The following is a 15475-nucleotide window of genomic DNA, read 5'->3' as shown; positions in this document are numbered from 1 at the left end:
AATCAGTTTTCTTTGTGTGGACCAACCAAAAGTACATACATAGTCAGAATGTGGTATTCCAGTCCTTTTGGGGACCCCATCAGGATATAAAAACATGCCTCCCTCACTCCGCCCACACATATAACATATAAGGCCCCCAAGGTCCAGATCACATTAGTTCTGGAAGGTTTTGGGGTTTGTTTCCCTTCCATATAGGAGGACTGCTGAGACAGCAACATCTTAATAAAATGGTAACAACATGTAGACTGTTGCATGCAGAAAAACATGTTTTCCAAGGATAAGTATTCAGAAGCCCTGACTAGTTCTGAACCAACCTCATAACAGAAGGAAACGTTTTCTTTAATAGTGCTTTATAATTTGGCTGTCATGAGATGCTGCACCCAGACCTTAACTTCTTGTCGAGAGATATGCAATCCACATATTATAGGCTAATGTCTACCATACACTATATGGCCAAAAGTTTGTGGCTTCTCATTCATGTGCTTCTGCCTCACATCTGACCCTGTCCAGCTAAAGTGCTTACTGGAGATAAACAAATGTTTATGAGTGCAATTGTCAGTTATTAAAATGCAAATTACTAGTTACTTTGCCAGCCAGTTTCAGTAATGTTAGCTGCAGGGTACCTTATAACATATAACATATACAGAAGTATAACATAACAGAGATTATAAATAACTTAACTCTTAAATGCTTAAAAACAATTGCTGAATAAAAGATACTCAAAGATTCTCAACTGGTGTACTCAACCAGGGAAACAATTACTAACCCCAACGACCTGTTTATGTATAACTATCCCGCTGTCCTATTAAAAAAGCTTATAGAGCACCTATATAAAGAGACGGATCATTGCACTCTGCCACTCAAATCCTCCTTGACAACCCCCTATTACCCCCACAAATTTCCAGGCAAAGTCAGAATGAAATGCTAACATTCAATTTATTGTGATTACAAATGGAAAAAAAAACTGAATAAAAGTACATTAACTCATAAAGTATAAAGTACATCTGTAAATCACAGTCCACCTGTGATACACAAACATCAAGAGAACTGACTGACAATTTGATTATTTCTAATATATATAAATATATTTCTAAATATATATAAATATATTTCTATATATATATATATATATATATATATATATATGTATGTATGTATATATATATATATATAAAATGTATGTATATATATATATATAAAATGTATATATATATATATATATATATATATATATATATATATATATATATATATATATATATATATATATATATAGATAGATATATATATATAAAAACACACACATACACTCAGCAACAAAAAGAAATGGCCCTTTTTCTGAGACTGAATTTTAAAGATAATTTTGTAAAATACAAATAAGCTTTACAGATCTTAATTGGAAAGGGTTTAAACATTGTTTTTCATGCTTGTTCAATGAACCTTAAACAATTATACATGCACCTGTGGAACAGTACTAAAGATGCGAACAGTTTACAGGCGGTAGGCAATTAAGGTCACAGTTACAGTAAATTAGGACACTAAAGAGACCTTTCTACTGACTCTGAAAAACACCAGAAGAAAGATGCCTAGTGTTCCTGCTCACCTGCGTGAACATGCCATAGACCTGCTGCAGGGAGGCATGAGGACTGCAGATGTGGCCAGAGCAATAAACTGCAATGTCTGTAATGTAAGACAGTGCTACAGAGAGAACGGAAGGACAGCTGATTGTCCTTGCAGTAGAAAATTACATGTATCCATGTGACCCCCAGATGTGATCGAGAACTTGTGAATGCCTTGGTGGAAGAATGGAGTAACATCTCACAGCAAGAACGGACAAATCTGGTGCAGTCCATGAGGATGCATCTCATCCCTGTAGTACTTAAAGCAGCTGGTGAACACACCACATACTGACTGTTGCTTTTAATATGGACCCCCCCTTTGTTCAGGGACTCATTATTCCATTTCTGTTTATGTTAATATAAATATTTACACATTAAGAAATCTGCTGGAAATAAAAGCAGTGCAATGTGAGAGGACATTTCTTTCTTTGCTGAGTATATATATACACATACATTATATATTATACTTGTATATTATACATTTTAATTGTATGATATGTATTTTTTATAATAATAATATTAGGAGTATAAATCTCATTATAGCTTATTATCAAACCATATGGTAGTGCTATATAATACTGTGTATATATATATAACATATTTCAAATCATATAAAGCATTTTATTAATATTTATTAGACATGTTTATCATATTATCATTCACTTTATTAGGAACATCTGAACACCTGCACATTCCTGCAGTTAACTTATCAGCCAATTATGTGGAAAAAGTGTGATCTCTGTGACTTTAACCGTGGCATGGTTGTTGGTGCAAAATGAGCTGGTTTGAGTATTTCATAAACTGCTGATCTGTGAATTTCACACACAGCAGTCTGTAGAGTTTACACAGGATGGTGAGAAAAAAACGAAAAAAAAACAGTGAGTAAGTTATAGTTCTGTGGGTGGAAACGCCTGGTTGATTAGAGAGGCAAGAGGAAAATGGCCAGATTAATTTGAGCTGCCAGGAAGGATCCAGTAACTCATATAATCCCTCTTCATAACTGTGGTGAGCAGAAAAGCAACTTAGCATGCACAAAACATCAAACCTTGAGGTTGATGAGCTAAAAAGGCAGAAGACCACATTGACCACCATCCATCCATCCATTTTCTATACCGGTTATCCTACTGGGTTGTGGGGAACCTGAAGCCTATCCCAGGGAGCAACAACGATGCCACAATTTAAAGTCACAGAGATCACCCTTTCTTCTTTCTGATATTTGATGTGAACATTAACAGAAGCTCTTAACCTTTACTTGCATGATTTTATACACTGTGCTGCTTTCACATGATTGGCTGATTGGATAACTGCATAAATGGGCAGGTGTACAGCAGTTCCTAATAAGGAAGAGTGACATTATATATATATATGAATGATGCTCATCCTGTCAGTGTCAGTTCTCTGTCTTCTTCCCAGTGATGATCCTTAACACAAAAAAAAGAAACTGTCACTGTGTTGTGCCAAGCAAAGCCAAAATGTTCTGTGCTTTAATATACTTATACTTTAATATACTTAAACTTGCTAATTAATTAATTTTAACTCACTAAATTGACCAAATTATGCTTTGTCTTGTTTTGGTAGGATATTATCAACAATGAAAAGTAAAGACTTTGCAATTGCTCTATTAACACAGAATATAATGTACAAATAAATGAAAATATCTAAACAGAATAGAATATATGCTTATAGGCAAAACGACAGACAAGTGAAGGTGAAAAAAGATGAGCATATACAACTCAATACAACTCATACAGTGCGCGCAAATATGTCAGGATGTGTAGCTATATGTGTAAAATTATATGTGTAAATGAGAATACAATTCAGCATTTTCGCAGTGCACTAGTTTGAGTTAAAGAAGTTTGTCCAGTCAATAAAGCCATTTGTGTGAACGCGTATGGCTGATTATTGCCTTTCATTCACTTAAGTTAATGGTGTTTGTTAATGAGTTTCATGCACTGATCCTTCATGCTGGATACGACTGACCAATATCGAGTAGCCTACATCTTTTACAAGTTTCCTACATTAAAGTTTTGCACCTGCAGCACACATTACAGACACTGATGCACAAATGCGGATATGATCTACGTGTCTAAATTATATAGAAAGAATAACTCATTAATCTCAAACTGGGTCTCAGGCTCATGGCATACACACTGGCTTGTCATTATAAAGGCTACTAAGTTGTTGTTGATACATAAATGGAAGAAAATCAGATTTCTTCAAATGTCCATCACAACAACAGCATCCATTAAGCCTAATGAAACATAAAAATCCCATGTTCACAACTGGAAAACAAATATATTAAATTGTAGAAATTGTAACATCATCGAGTAAAACGCCTACTTCAAATTCTCGAGACCTTAGTTTGCAAATAGTTTTAAATAATTCAAACTTCGACAGTTAGTTGAATCTGCTCATTCGGTTCTTTTGGAGTCGGACATGCCTCGGAGCGTGCTACTTCGGCTGTGCGTCTTGCGTCATCAACCCAGAACTAAAGTTCGATTCAGTTTGAGTTTGTGAATCCGCTCAACCGGTTACTTCCTCAGAATCGACTCAAAAGAACAATTTGTTGTAGAATCTGACATCACTAGCACATAGTACAAACAGAAATATAATTGAAAACATAACATCATCCTCAGCAGCCTCCAAAACATCCCATAGCATAGGTTCATCACAGCAAGGATGGAACCAACCACAAGTGACTGAAATACAATGAAAAAACTCATTCTCTGTAAGTCTACTGTATAGTGTGTTTGCCATTTGCTCTTGCTGCGAGTGATAATACTTTCATAAAGGAAGGTATGAAACGGGATAGTAGGAACTGAACTATCACTTAATTTATCCAAGTTCTTCCACCATGAAAAAAGAAAAAAAGGTCTGGACTTGGGCTCAAAATGGGTCCCACTCTGGCCCTGACCACATGCATACCTTAGATAGTGAGAAGGATGATGTTAGTGATCCCAGTAATCAGCAACACTGGAAGGAAGGAAAATTTGAAAATGAATATTCATATTTTCCTCCATATACACAGAATTACAAGATAATGTAATGATGCTCTTGACACATGCACACACTCTTGTATACTTACTGTAGAGGGGTGTATATATGGAAGCACCGGAGGATCCTTAAAAAAAAACAAACAAACAAGTGGTTTACTTTAAAGTGCACTTATTATGGTTTTTCAAATATTAAATTTCATGTAGTGTTATACTGCTGTTTGTGAATGTATAAATCTCTGCATAAAAGTTTAAAAAATCAAAGCCCACGTCAGACTCCCAAAAGAAGGAACCGATTCACAGCTGAAACGAGTCGTTAGTAATTCCAGACTCACTTCCTTACTTTTGAATTCAAATCAATTCAAAAATGGAAGTCGAGCTACTTTACAACACAGCTTTGAAAGATTATAAAAACAACTTGTGTGAAGCAGCAAAAATTTTGACGGATGATGTCATATCCTGTCCCATATTTGCAGCGTCGTCTTAAAGCCTAGTGCGACCCCAGTGGGGCGGTCACCGGAAGAACGAACGACTCCGAATCTGAAGACTCGAGACGTGAACTAATCATTTCTATTTTCTGTACAGAACCTATGTGGATGCTGTAGCACATACGCGCTCAAAAATGAGTGAATCACTCTCTAAGACAACTCGTTGTTCCCGAGTCACATGAAAGATTTCTTCAGAATGAACGAACCGTTCATGAACGACACATCACTACCCACTGAAATGCCTGACAAACGAGAAAACCTCTTCAAATCTAGGAAGATCCTTTTACAATATGATCTTTATAAAGGAGAAAGGGATGAAAACATTTCCTAATTTGCACAAACAACAAAAAAACACTAAAAGAAAAGACTCCTGGTAGAACTTCAACATCATTATTACAGAACTAAAGTTCACCCTAGAAGATGAGCACTTCCAATGACTTCCTGTAGAGATTCATAAAAGCCACATAAGCTTGTTTTGTTATTGTTTAAAAACGCGTGCAAGCTTTCAACACAACCCCGCCTTCTGCAGAGCTGTTATGCACAGTTGCATGCAACTGATGTGTGTCTGTAGGTGTGTAGGTTTTCTGTGTTAGTTGTTCGTTGACAGTGGACACGACCCATGCAAATGCCAAGGTAGGAATCAACTTTTTTTGAACGTGCATTTGATCCCTTTTTTTTTTTTTTTTTGATGCAACAAATATTTCTTTCTATATAACACTGTCTGAGCAGTCTATTACCCCAGCTGGTCCTGGAGTATCTCCTCTCCTGAACATTTCACTGCTCCAACACAAACTAAGTGTGCAGGGACCAGGGTTGGGAACCTTGTGGATGCCTACAGAAGGTCTACACTAACACTTTGCAGCAGGGTTATTACAGTTTTATTGATTTATTTTGTACTTCACTTAGGCTAGATTTAACGGTGAAGAAACAGTTTTGGTTTCATTTTTATCTTTCGAAAAACCTTACTTTCAGTTTGTATTTATTACATTTTTTAACATCATGGTAAAAGCCTTGATTTTTGTAAATGTATTTACAAATATCAAATCATGTTTACTTGCCATAGGCTGCATATTTCGGTATTAGTGCTCCACTGCTACTAAACTACTGCTGTACCAAGGAGTTCTTATAAGAGGAGTCAAGTTCATTTTGTTTTCGGTGATAAATGGCATTAACTCCAAAACGACTTGCCCAAAAACATCTAAACAGTATTACCGCTAAAAGGACAAAGCTAATACTGTTTCACAAGCTTCGTTTTCATTATTTTCGCTCGATATAATGAGCACTGGTCCGCTAAAGCCGTTCGCAATGTACGTTATGCCGAGAATGCTCACTCTAGGCGGAACTGTAAGTAAGGGACCGTGGGGAAAGTGCAAGTTTTCTTCGTTTTTGCTATAACTTCGTGGGTGGTTTTTGTAATAGCTTTTTGTAACAGTTAGCACGTTTACATGGACAACAATAATCCAGATATTAACCCGATTAAGACAATACTCTGATTAAGAAACTAGCATGTAAACAGCTATTATTGATTTTGACCTTAATCCGACTAAAGTCATACTCGAAGTAAACACAAATGGAATTAAGTCGTGTGGAGTATTCCTGTTTTAGTCGCATTATCGACGTATAACACGTGTAACACTTTAATCACACTATTAACGTCATGTGGGAGTTTTCACCGCATTTTGCAACAGGACACGATCACACACGGCAGCGCTCAACCGTTTTACGGTAAACGAGAGCACGGCTGCGTCCCAAACCGCTTGATTAATTTGATTTGTGTTTACTTCGAGTATGACTTTAGCCGGATTAAGGTCATCAATAATCACTTTTTACCAAGTAGTTTCTTAATCAGAGTATTGTCTTAATCGGGTTGAAATCGGATTATTGTTGTCCATGTAAACGTACTGAATGATGGATCCACTCTGTTCAACCTCTGTTCTTAAGTCAGACTACCCAACATTTAAAATACGAAATCGTAAGTTGTATTATCTGAAATTCGATTTAGTTATCATTCTTATTGCAGGTGGCCATTATAGTTGTGGTTTAGTTTTTGTTTATTTGTAAACTCACATTTGTTTTTTTTATTTCAGTTAACAAAAATGCCTTTTTTTATACTGATAGTTTTAGTTGTTTTCGTTAACAATAATAACCTTGCTTTGCATCTAATCCAGCAAAACAGGAAATTTGTTTGCTGTGTTAGAATATTTCAGTTCCCCTGATGCTGACCATCAAGTTACATTTAAAAAAAAAATACATTTTGCAGAGCAAGGGATCTGCAGGGCTGGAAGGGCTTAAAAACAAAACAGGTTGCTACTGTATAAACCAGGGGTGTCCCATCTTATCAGGAAAGGGCTGGTGTGAGTGCAGGTTTTCATTCCAAGCAAGCAGGAGCCACAACTGATTCCACCTGTTTAATCAGTTGAGCTTGGCTTTCAGTACACTCAGGTGTGCTCTGAACTGTAACGGCAGGTCAATGTCAAGTATTACTGTACCTTTGGATGTTGAACGGCGGGCATCATTCTGACCTGCAAACATGAGCACACTAGTCACAAAACATGCTGGAAATGAGTGTCAACAGCAAAGCAAATTTGAGTGGTTAATATTTAGATGAGCACAGAGAACCTCTTGAGAGGTTAATATTTAAAGGTATGACAGACACATTTATGCTGTGTTGAATATCCTGCATGGTTGTCGGCTGCAAATAAGTGCAAAACAATGGAGTTTTTTTTTTTTTTGTTTTTTTTTTTTTTTTAAATTTAAGCTCTCATTAGGCAACGCCTGTCACGTGTTTGAAACTGAATTTTCCTATAGCCCTAGCTGCTCTGTGTTTTGTCAAGACAAGTGTGAGCATGTTTACTACAGATACTACAATGTTACATTTTCTTTTCCAATACTGATCCTGAAACATTGAGTAAACACTTGCTAAAACATGGCTCCTTTAGTGTAAAAAGTAATGTGTCAGGGATTTGTAGAGGCAGCAGATGTATAAAGTGCAAAAACAACTTAAAGTGTGAAAACAAGAACCATAAACCTAAACAGGACAAGACAAGACAGGACAGGACAGGACAGGACAGGACAAGACAGGACAAAAGCAGGCAGATTATGAACAAAACTATTGTACACACAAATGCAACAACAAAAGCTTGATGGTGGGACGCTGACAAACTAGAGCTTATATAGAGGTGCTCATCAGGGTGAAACAGGTGATAATATAGTTAGGCATGTGACATGCTGGGGCTGATGGGAAGTGTAGTTCAGTGTGACTTTGGCAGTATCGACATAATGCTACAGATACTGTAGTATATTTTGCTCATGCATTATAAGAAAATAATTTTGTAAACACATTTATACAATATAAAAAATACAGTAGTAGTTGAATTTATTTTGCATTAAAAATTCAGAATTTTAGGACTTGTGTATGTGTAGCATTTATCTATGAAAAAAACATTGTGTGTACACAATGTAGGATTTAAGATGCCATATGATGACTATGTAATTATTAATTGAAGTAAATGGAAAACTAATGGATTTTTCACTAAAATCAATAGTAGTTTTCAGGTCTTTATGCAGTCCATACAGGATGTTGTGGTGTTTTTTTTGTGATTTTTGGCACCGATTATAATTCGACATGATATGGTTTGATATGGTTAAAATTGTTTGTGAGGAGATAGAAAGACAAAGGTTATACATAGATTTCAGTATAGGCTTCAGTAATGCTTTTATTTCCTCTTTTAGATTTTACTTCTGTATTTCTTGCACGCCTTTGGCCATATTTCAGAAGTGAGAATTGCAGCAATGCTGTAAATCAGCCTCATCAATTACAAGGATTTAGCCCTTTGAAATCCAGCACAAAGGCAACTGAGAGAGAGAGCAAGAGAAAGAGAGAGAGAGAGAGACAGAGTCAAAGAGTCGAAGCATAAGCATGTTCAGTATAAAGATTAAATCATCTCAGACTTGCATCTCCTCATTGGCCAGTCATGTGCTCCCATTAGACAACAGACATACCAGTGTTTACTTTTTTAAAATAGTTGATAATTAAATTTTGCATATCATTTTCCTCTGTGCATCCTGTTGTTCAGAATAAATGCAGGAAATGCTACACCTATCCGGTGGAAAACAAACGGGAAGCAGCTCCCGATTAATGCACGTATGTGCCTGTATCTAAACACACTCTGTGTTGCTGTGTGTATCTCTGAGGATTGACATGCAAGTAGAATTTCATTGTACTTCTGTGCACATGACAATATAGGGCTTTGACTTGCACTTAAATGGTTTTGCAAGTAGAGCAGGTTTTACTGTAAATCCCCTCCTACTGTCTTCCTCCATAATCCACAAAGGTGTATGCTCATTTTCCTATGAAACAGTTTGTACAGTATTTCATGGAGTGTTTTTGTAATTGCTGCAGCTTCTATTGTCAAAATTTGTGATGCAACTTGTGGAGTTTTTTGTGCTTTTTGTGCGGAAAACTACTTGAATTGGCAAAATTGCAATTGCACGAAATTGTTTTTGCATGGTCTTTCACAGTGATGTTTGTTGGTAAATGAGACTTTTTTGCTGTACTCATGTTCAATGCACATGAATTGAAGTAGGCTTTGGCTGAATGCGCGTTATGGTGATGTCACACGATGCGTCTTGGCCCAAATCGGCAGAACATCTGGGGTAATTTTGAAAAAGCTCCTCCAAATATTGTGGACTTTGCTTGATTTTGCATTAATTTCTGCAATCGCAAAATCCCGGAGGGACTGATTAAAAAACTTACTTTTCATTTTTTTTAGTTGTTTTTTTTTTTAGTTTAGTTGAATTTTTTTCATGCCTTTGCGTTAGGGAAGGCTAATTTGGGTTTATTAAAAATCTTTAAAAACATTCAAATTTATTTATTATAAATGTAATCAGTGGAGCTTATTTGAGATTTTCTTTTGATTCTTAAATGTTTTTGCATTCATGTTTTATTAAAATTCCTTGGGTTTATTATAGGCAAGTCCATGTAGCTTAAACCTGATGCACACAAAATTGATGTCATCTGCTTTCATACACGAAAATCGACAGGATTAACTGTAGTCTCACATTCAACAACATTTTGAGATTGGAAATGCTCTGCTTTAAAAAACTCACATGAAAATGGAAGTGACTTGGTCACCTGCAATACAAAGGAAACAATCAAACTCAATACAGAAAGCCAAAAGCAGCTGTGTACGTGTAAGAACTACATTACTGACATTTATTAGATGTCTGTAGCTGTTATAAAATGCTAACAAAGATCATAATGATGACAAATTATGTACTAGGACAGTAGGACAGTATTTCTAGTACTATGTGTTGGGGCATTTGAATTATAAATAAATGATAAATGATAAATAAATGACATACGCCAGTTTTAGGGCAGGAGATGTCAAAGACCAGGGAGCCATTGCACCCATCGACTGTGACTGATTCCATTGTAGCAGCGATGACTGGGTATTTATAATCAAGCTCTCCATTGGCATATTTGACCACTGGGGTGTTCTGATGAAGAAATCAAAAGAAGGAAAAAAGGAAGGACGGGGTTAAAAAATGTAGACAGAAGCTTTCTCGAAATAGCAGCTGTGTGTGTAGGATCACATTACGTGAAAGTATTATTACAGTCTGCAGCTGAGTAATATACACACAACTTGGAAGAAATTCCATTAACCTTGATCTAGTCGATCAGTGAAATTAGTAACATGAATTGTATTGCAGTCCAGAAAAATTTTGCTGTGAATTTGTGATCATGAGAAGAAAGACAGTGTTTGCAAACTGAAGGTCTTGCCAGATGTCTGAGTAGGGCTGTACAATTTGTTATGGAACGAGACTTGGACAGGAAGTAAGCGCAGGAGGGAAGTCTTTATTTGAAACTCAAACAAAGGACATGGAATGGAAACACTAATTGAACTAAGGCCTGAACACTCCTTAAACTAATACATGAACGTTCTTTAATCCAAGACATGAACCCTCCTTCAACTAAGACATGAACGTTCCTTAAATTAAGACATGAACATTCCTTAAACTAAGGTAGGAAACCCTCATCTAACTTAGGCATGGCATGAACACTCTTAACTGAGGCATGGGATGAACACTTAACTATGGCTTGACATGAACGCACAACTATGGCATGGCATAAACACTCAACTATGGCATGGCATGAACACTCAACTATGGCATGGCATGAACACACAACTTGCTTGGCTTGGTGTTGCTTTGCTGCAACTCTTTAGCTTTGTCTCTCTTAGTCCAGTCCCGAATCGTGTGGGTCGATTCAGTCGAGTTCAGGTTAATGCCGCGCGACGTGCGCAGCAACATGAGGCGTTTAAATAACTAACATGATTGCTCTAAACTAAAGACACCTGGGTTAAATCAAGGACATCCTCAAACAGAAACTAGAACTCAGGCAGGAAGCGAATGACAATAAAGAGTCACGTGAGCCGCATAGCAACCAATTTGGCGTAACAAATTATGGCCAAAATGATCATTATTTTGATCAATATTGAGATCACAATTATTTATCACGATTATTCATTGATTTTAGGGACAACATATTTTTATTGCACTTTCATATTTAGATAAACAGACTGCTGCTTTCACCTCCATGTTTTGCTACATTCCTGCTAATGTACAAATCTTTGCATCAAATTACACTGGTCCTTTAAGTGCATCATCTCGTAGAAGCAAAATATAAATTCAATTGTACCCAAAATATAGGATGAGTAAAAATAAAAATGTCATCAACCAAATGAAAATATGAAATCCAATATAACAATATGCAACCAAATGAAAACAATTCAGGCGTATGCAGAAAAGGCAATAACAGTGTTTACAGGAGGAGAGACGCAGATAAATCACCCAATAGAGCGGTGACGCAGGGGTGACGTCATTTTGTACTGGAACCTGGAAGTTAGCATCACAACGGTTCCCTCGACAAAAACCCAACAGGATTTTCACATAGGCTTTTGGATTATTGCAAAAAATAAGCTCTATAATCAACAAAAGTTTACAGCACTAACACGTTTTATCCATCAAGATCTCCCTTCGAGCAAGCGCTGTAGCATGCAGTGTGCTTGGAAACCCGAGCCGCAAGTTCGATGTGCGAGTTCAAAGCGCAAGCTCAAAGCAAGCGCACGCTTTTGGGTTTTCAGTGACACTGACATTTTTACTTTTGACACGTGCATTTGTTATGGTTTATGTTCTGTCTCCGCCCCTGTATTGTCATTGGTTGTTTCCCGTATGTGTCATCATTAGTCTCAGCTGTTTTGTTTTTCACCCCGATTATGTTTGTTATTTAAACCCCTCGTATATCTTGTACGTCGTGAAGTATTACGTGAGTTTCCGTATACCAAGCATTTGTTTCTCGATACGTGTTATTGTTTTGATCTTGTTCTCGCCCTTGTTCTTGATTCTTGTTTTGTCTCGTTTATGCCTGTTTGTCGACCGTCTGACCTACTGCCTGTTTATGACCACGTCTATGTTTCAAGATTTGGATTTGTCTGCCTGTCTCTCATATAATAAAACTCTTATCTGCATTTGTATCTGTCCTACCTCCATTACATGAATTACGAGAAAGAATACTTTGCCTACTATGGATGCAGCAGGAGAGCGGGGAGAGCATCACACCAGTGTACATGGAAATGTCTGGCCACCATTCATGTCAGTCCAGTTTCCCCAGTGGATGGACATAGAACTCCCGGACCCGAATTATGGATTGGGCGGCTACCCCAGGCAGTTCATGTTCCATTGCCAAATGTCCCCAGGCCAGACAAGAGGCAGTGGCTCGGGTTCATTGTGTCCCAGCTTTATGGCAAGAACCGTGATTGGGCGGAGTATCTGGCCAGGTCAGGGTCCAGTGCCCTCAACAATGTAACTCAATTTGTGGAACTATTCATGAAGGAGTCGCGTACCCACAAACGGCTCCACAAGAGAGCAAGGGCAGAGCTCCAACCTGAGACCCACAAGGTGGTCTCACTTGCCAAGCTCCAGCCGGAGGTCATCATGGCGACCTCCTATCCAGAGCTCCAATCTGAGATCCATGAGGTGGTGTCACCTGCCGAGCTCCAGCCGGAGGTCAACGTCGCGACTTCCTCCACAGAACTCCAACCTGAGACCCACGAGATCGTCTCATCCGCAGAACTCCAGCCGGAGGTCAACGTGGCGACCTCATCTGCAGAGCTCCAACCTGAGACCCATGAGGTGGTCTCACCTGCTGAGCTCCAGCCAGAGCTCAACGTAGCAGCCTCCTCCCCAGAGCTCCAGCATGAGATCCATGAGGTGGTCTCATCTACAGAGCTCCAGCACGAGACCCACGAAGTAGTCTCAGCTCTAGAACCCCAGTTAACATCAACGTGGCGACCTCATCTGCAGAGCTCCAACCTGAGACCCACGAGGTAGTCTCAGCTCCAGAACCCCAGTTGGAGGTCAACATGATGACCTCCTCCCCAGAGTTTCAGCATGAGACCTATGAGGTGGTCTCACAGGCTGAACACTTGTTTGAGGTCAATGTGGTGACTTCAGCTCCAGAGCCCCAGTTGGAGGTCAACATGGTGACATCCTCCCCAGAGTTCCAGCTCTTGACCCACGAGGTAGTCTCAACTCCAAACCCTCAGTCGGAGGTCAACATGGCGACCTTCTCCCCAGTGCCACAGCAGAGCTCGAGCATAAAGTCAAGTTCCTGTCCAAGGGTGACGAGACGGCCTCTCAAGCCAAGTTACTGTTGAGGTCGAAGAGACGACTTCTCAAGCCAAGTTCCTGTCCGACATCGAAGAGACGGCCTCCCAAGCCAAGTTCCTGTCCGAGGTGCGAATAATTGTTGCACACCTATATTTAACAAAGTTTTTATTTTTATTTTTATAAACTTGTTTTGTTTGCAATTGTTTGATATCCATTAGAGTAGAGCCAGTTTTTTCACAGCTTTCTTTGCTCATATTTACCAAGGGTGCCAGTATTAGTGGAGGGCACTGTCCCTGTGGGTTGAATGCACCTTCCAGCCAATCAGAACTGAGTATTCAGTATTCAGACAGACCATGGTATAGGTAATTAATAAGTAATAAACAAGTAATTATAAAGTATGAATAGATTAAAAGTCAGTCCTAACAAAATAAATAAAAAATACAACCGAGTCTTTATATATGTAAACATTTCCAGGTACAAAACAAAACAAAACAAAACAAACAAAAAAAAAAACACATTTAAAAATCCAATTCTTTGCTGTTCAGTTTTTTGCTGTTATAGGATTGTGCCATCTCTACGTTAAGTCAGCTAAATAGATGATCACAGATCCTAACTAAGCCACTTTTAGGTATGTTTTAGTCTGATTGGCCTAATCCAAGAGCAGGATGTTTTATGAACATGACATTTAGGATGAATCTAAAGGTACAGAGTTGATCAGGCAATTACATCAATATTCCAATCGATGTGGCAGGTGGGGTCAGATATTTCTGTCATGATGGAAGACGGCAGGTCACAGCGAGCTTGGCCATCATGCAGTGTTGTGCACTGATGCGCAGGGACAGGTGTAGACAGCATCGGGGACATCATCACATTCAGCAGTACAACTAAAGCTGAGACACCCACACACAGACACACATACCACACACACACACACAAACACAGAGTTAAATTCAGTCTAAACTGTTTTACTTACACACTTTAGGCAAGCATATTGTGTGTTTTCTCCTTGGCAGAAATTGTGTGTTTTCTACTTACCACAATTTGGGCACTAGAGGGCCCCCTTTGTCAAAAACAGACAGCGCAACTAAAGCATTTTTGATGGCAAAATGTTATATACAACTGCCACAATAAAATTATAACATTTAAACCTAGCAGGCTAGGTAAAAAAAAAAGAAAGAAAGAAATACTTATGAAAAACTGCAAATTCGTAAAGCCCAGGATTTTCATTTGAAACAATAAATAATCAATTAATTTAATGTGGCTGCTTACTGCTACACATTTGTCATTGTCACTTATGTGCCATTCTGCTATATTTAGGCCATATTCCTCTGCTGTCTGTAAGTCCAGTGACAAACCATGAAAATGAATGTCCTGATTCAATTCATTCTGCTGGTCAATTGCTCTTTTTTTCGATTACTGAGCTTAGTTTCAGTTCTCTTATTTTCAGATCAGTTCTTTCTCACTATGAGTGAATAAACTATGGTAAGCTGTAGTCTGATTATTCTATCATACATTCCTATTTATCAGCTTACAGGTGCATCTCAAAAAATTTGAATATCATGGAAAAGTTAATTTTTTCCCCGTAATTTAATTCAAAAAGTGGAACTTACATATATTCCAGATTCATTACACATAAAATGAAATATTTCACTTTTTTAATAAAATTTTGATGATTACAGCTTGCAGCTCATGGAAATCAAAAATC

The 15475-nt window shown here is 37.9% G+C and overlaps 1 protein-coding gene across 2 annotated transcripts; it reads left to right on the top strand.

Moving 5' to 3' along the window:
• Window positions 1–4810: 4810 nt before the first annotated feature.
• LOC128607448 (magnetosome-associated protein MamJ-like) lies at window positions 4811–14570 on the top strand. 2 transcript variants are annotated; one of them, XM_053624322.1, is made up of 2 exons: window positions 4811–5733; window positions 12671–14503. In XM_053624322.1, exon 2 carries the CDS (start codon window positions 12988–12990, stop codon window positions 13489–13491), a length of 504 nt encoding a protein of 167 aa, XP_053480297.1. In that variant the 5' UTR covers window positions 4811–5733; window positions 12671–12987; the 3' UTR covers window positions 13492–14503. The 2 variants fall into 2 exon arrangements, with proteins under 2 accessions (XP_053480297.1, XP_053480288.1); XM_053624313.1 differs by lacking the exon at window positions 4811–5733 and adding an exon at window positions 14522–14570 and having other exon boundaries at window positions 12567–13896.
• The last annotated feature ends 905 nt before the right edge of the window (window positions 14571–15475 follow it).

The sequence above is a fragment of the Ictalurus furcatus genome, chromosome 1 (genome assembly GCF_023375685.1).
Source record: "Ictalurus furcatus strain D&B chromosome 1, Billie_1.0, whole genome shotgun sequence".
In the NCBI taxonomy this organism is placed as follows: domain Eukaryota; kingdom Metazoa; phylum Chordata; class Actinopteri; order Siluriformes; family Ictaluridae; genus Ictalurus; species Ictalurus furcatus.
The sequence above is the reverse complement of the archived record's forward strand: the minus strand, read 5'-3'. Positions and strand labels throughout refer to the sequence as shown.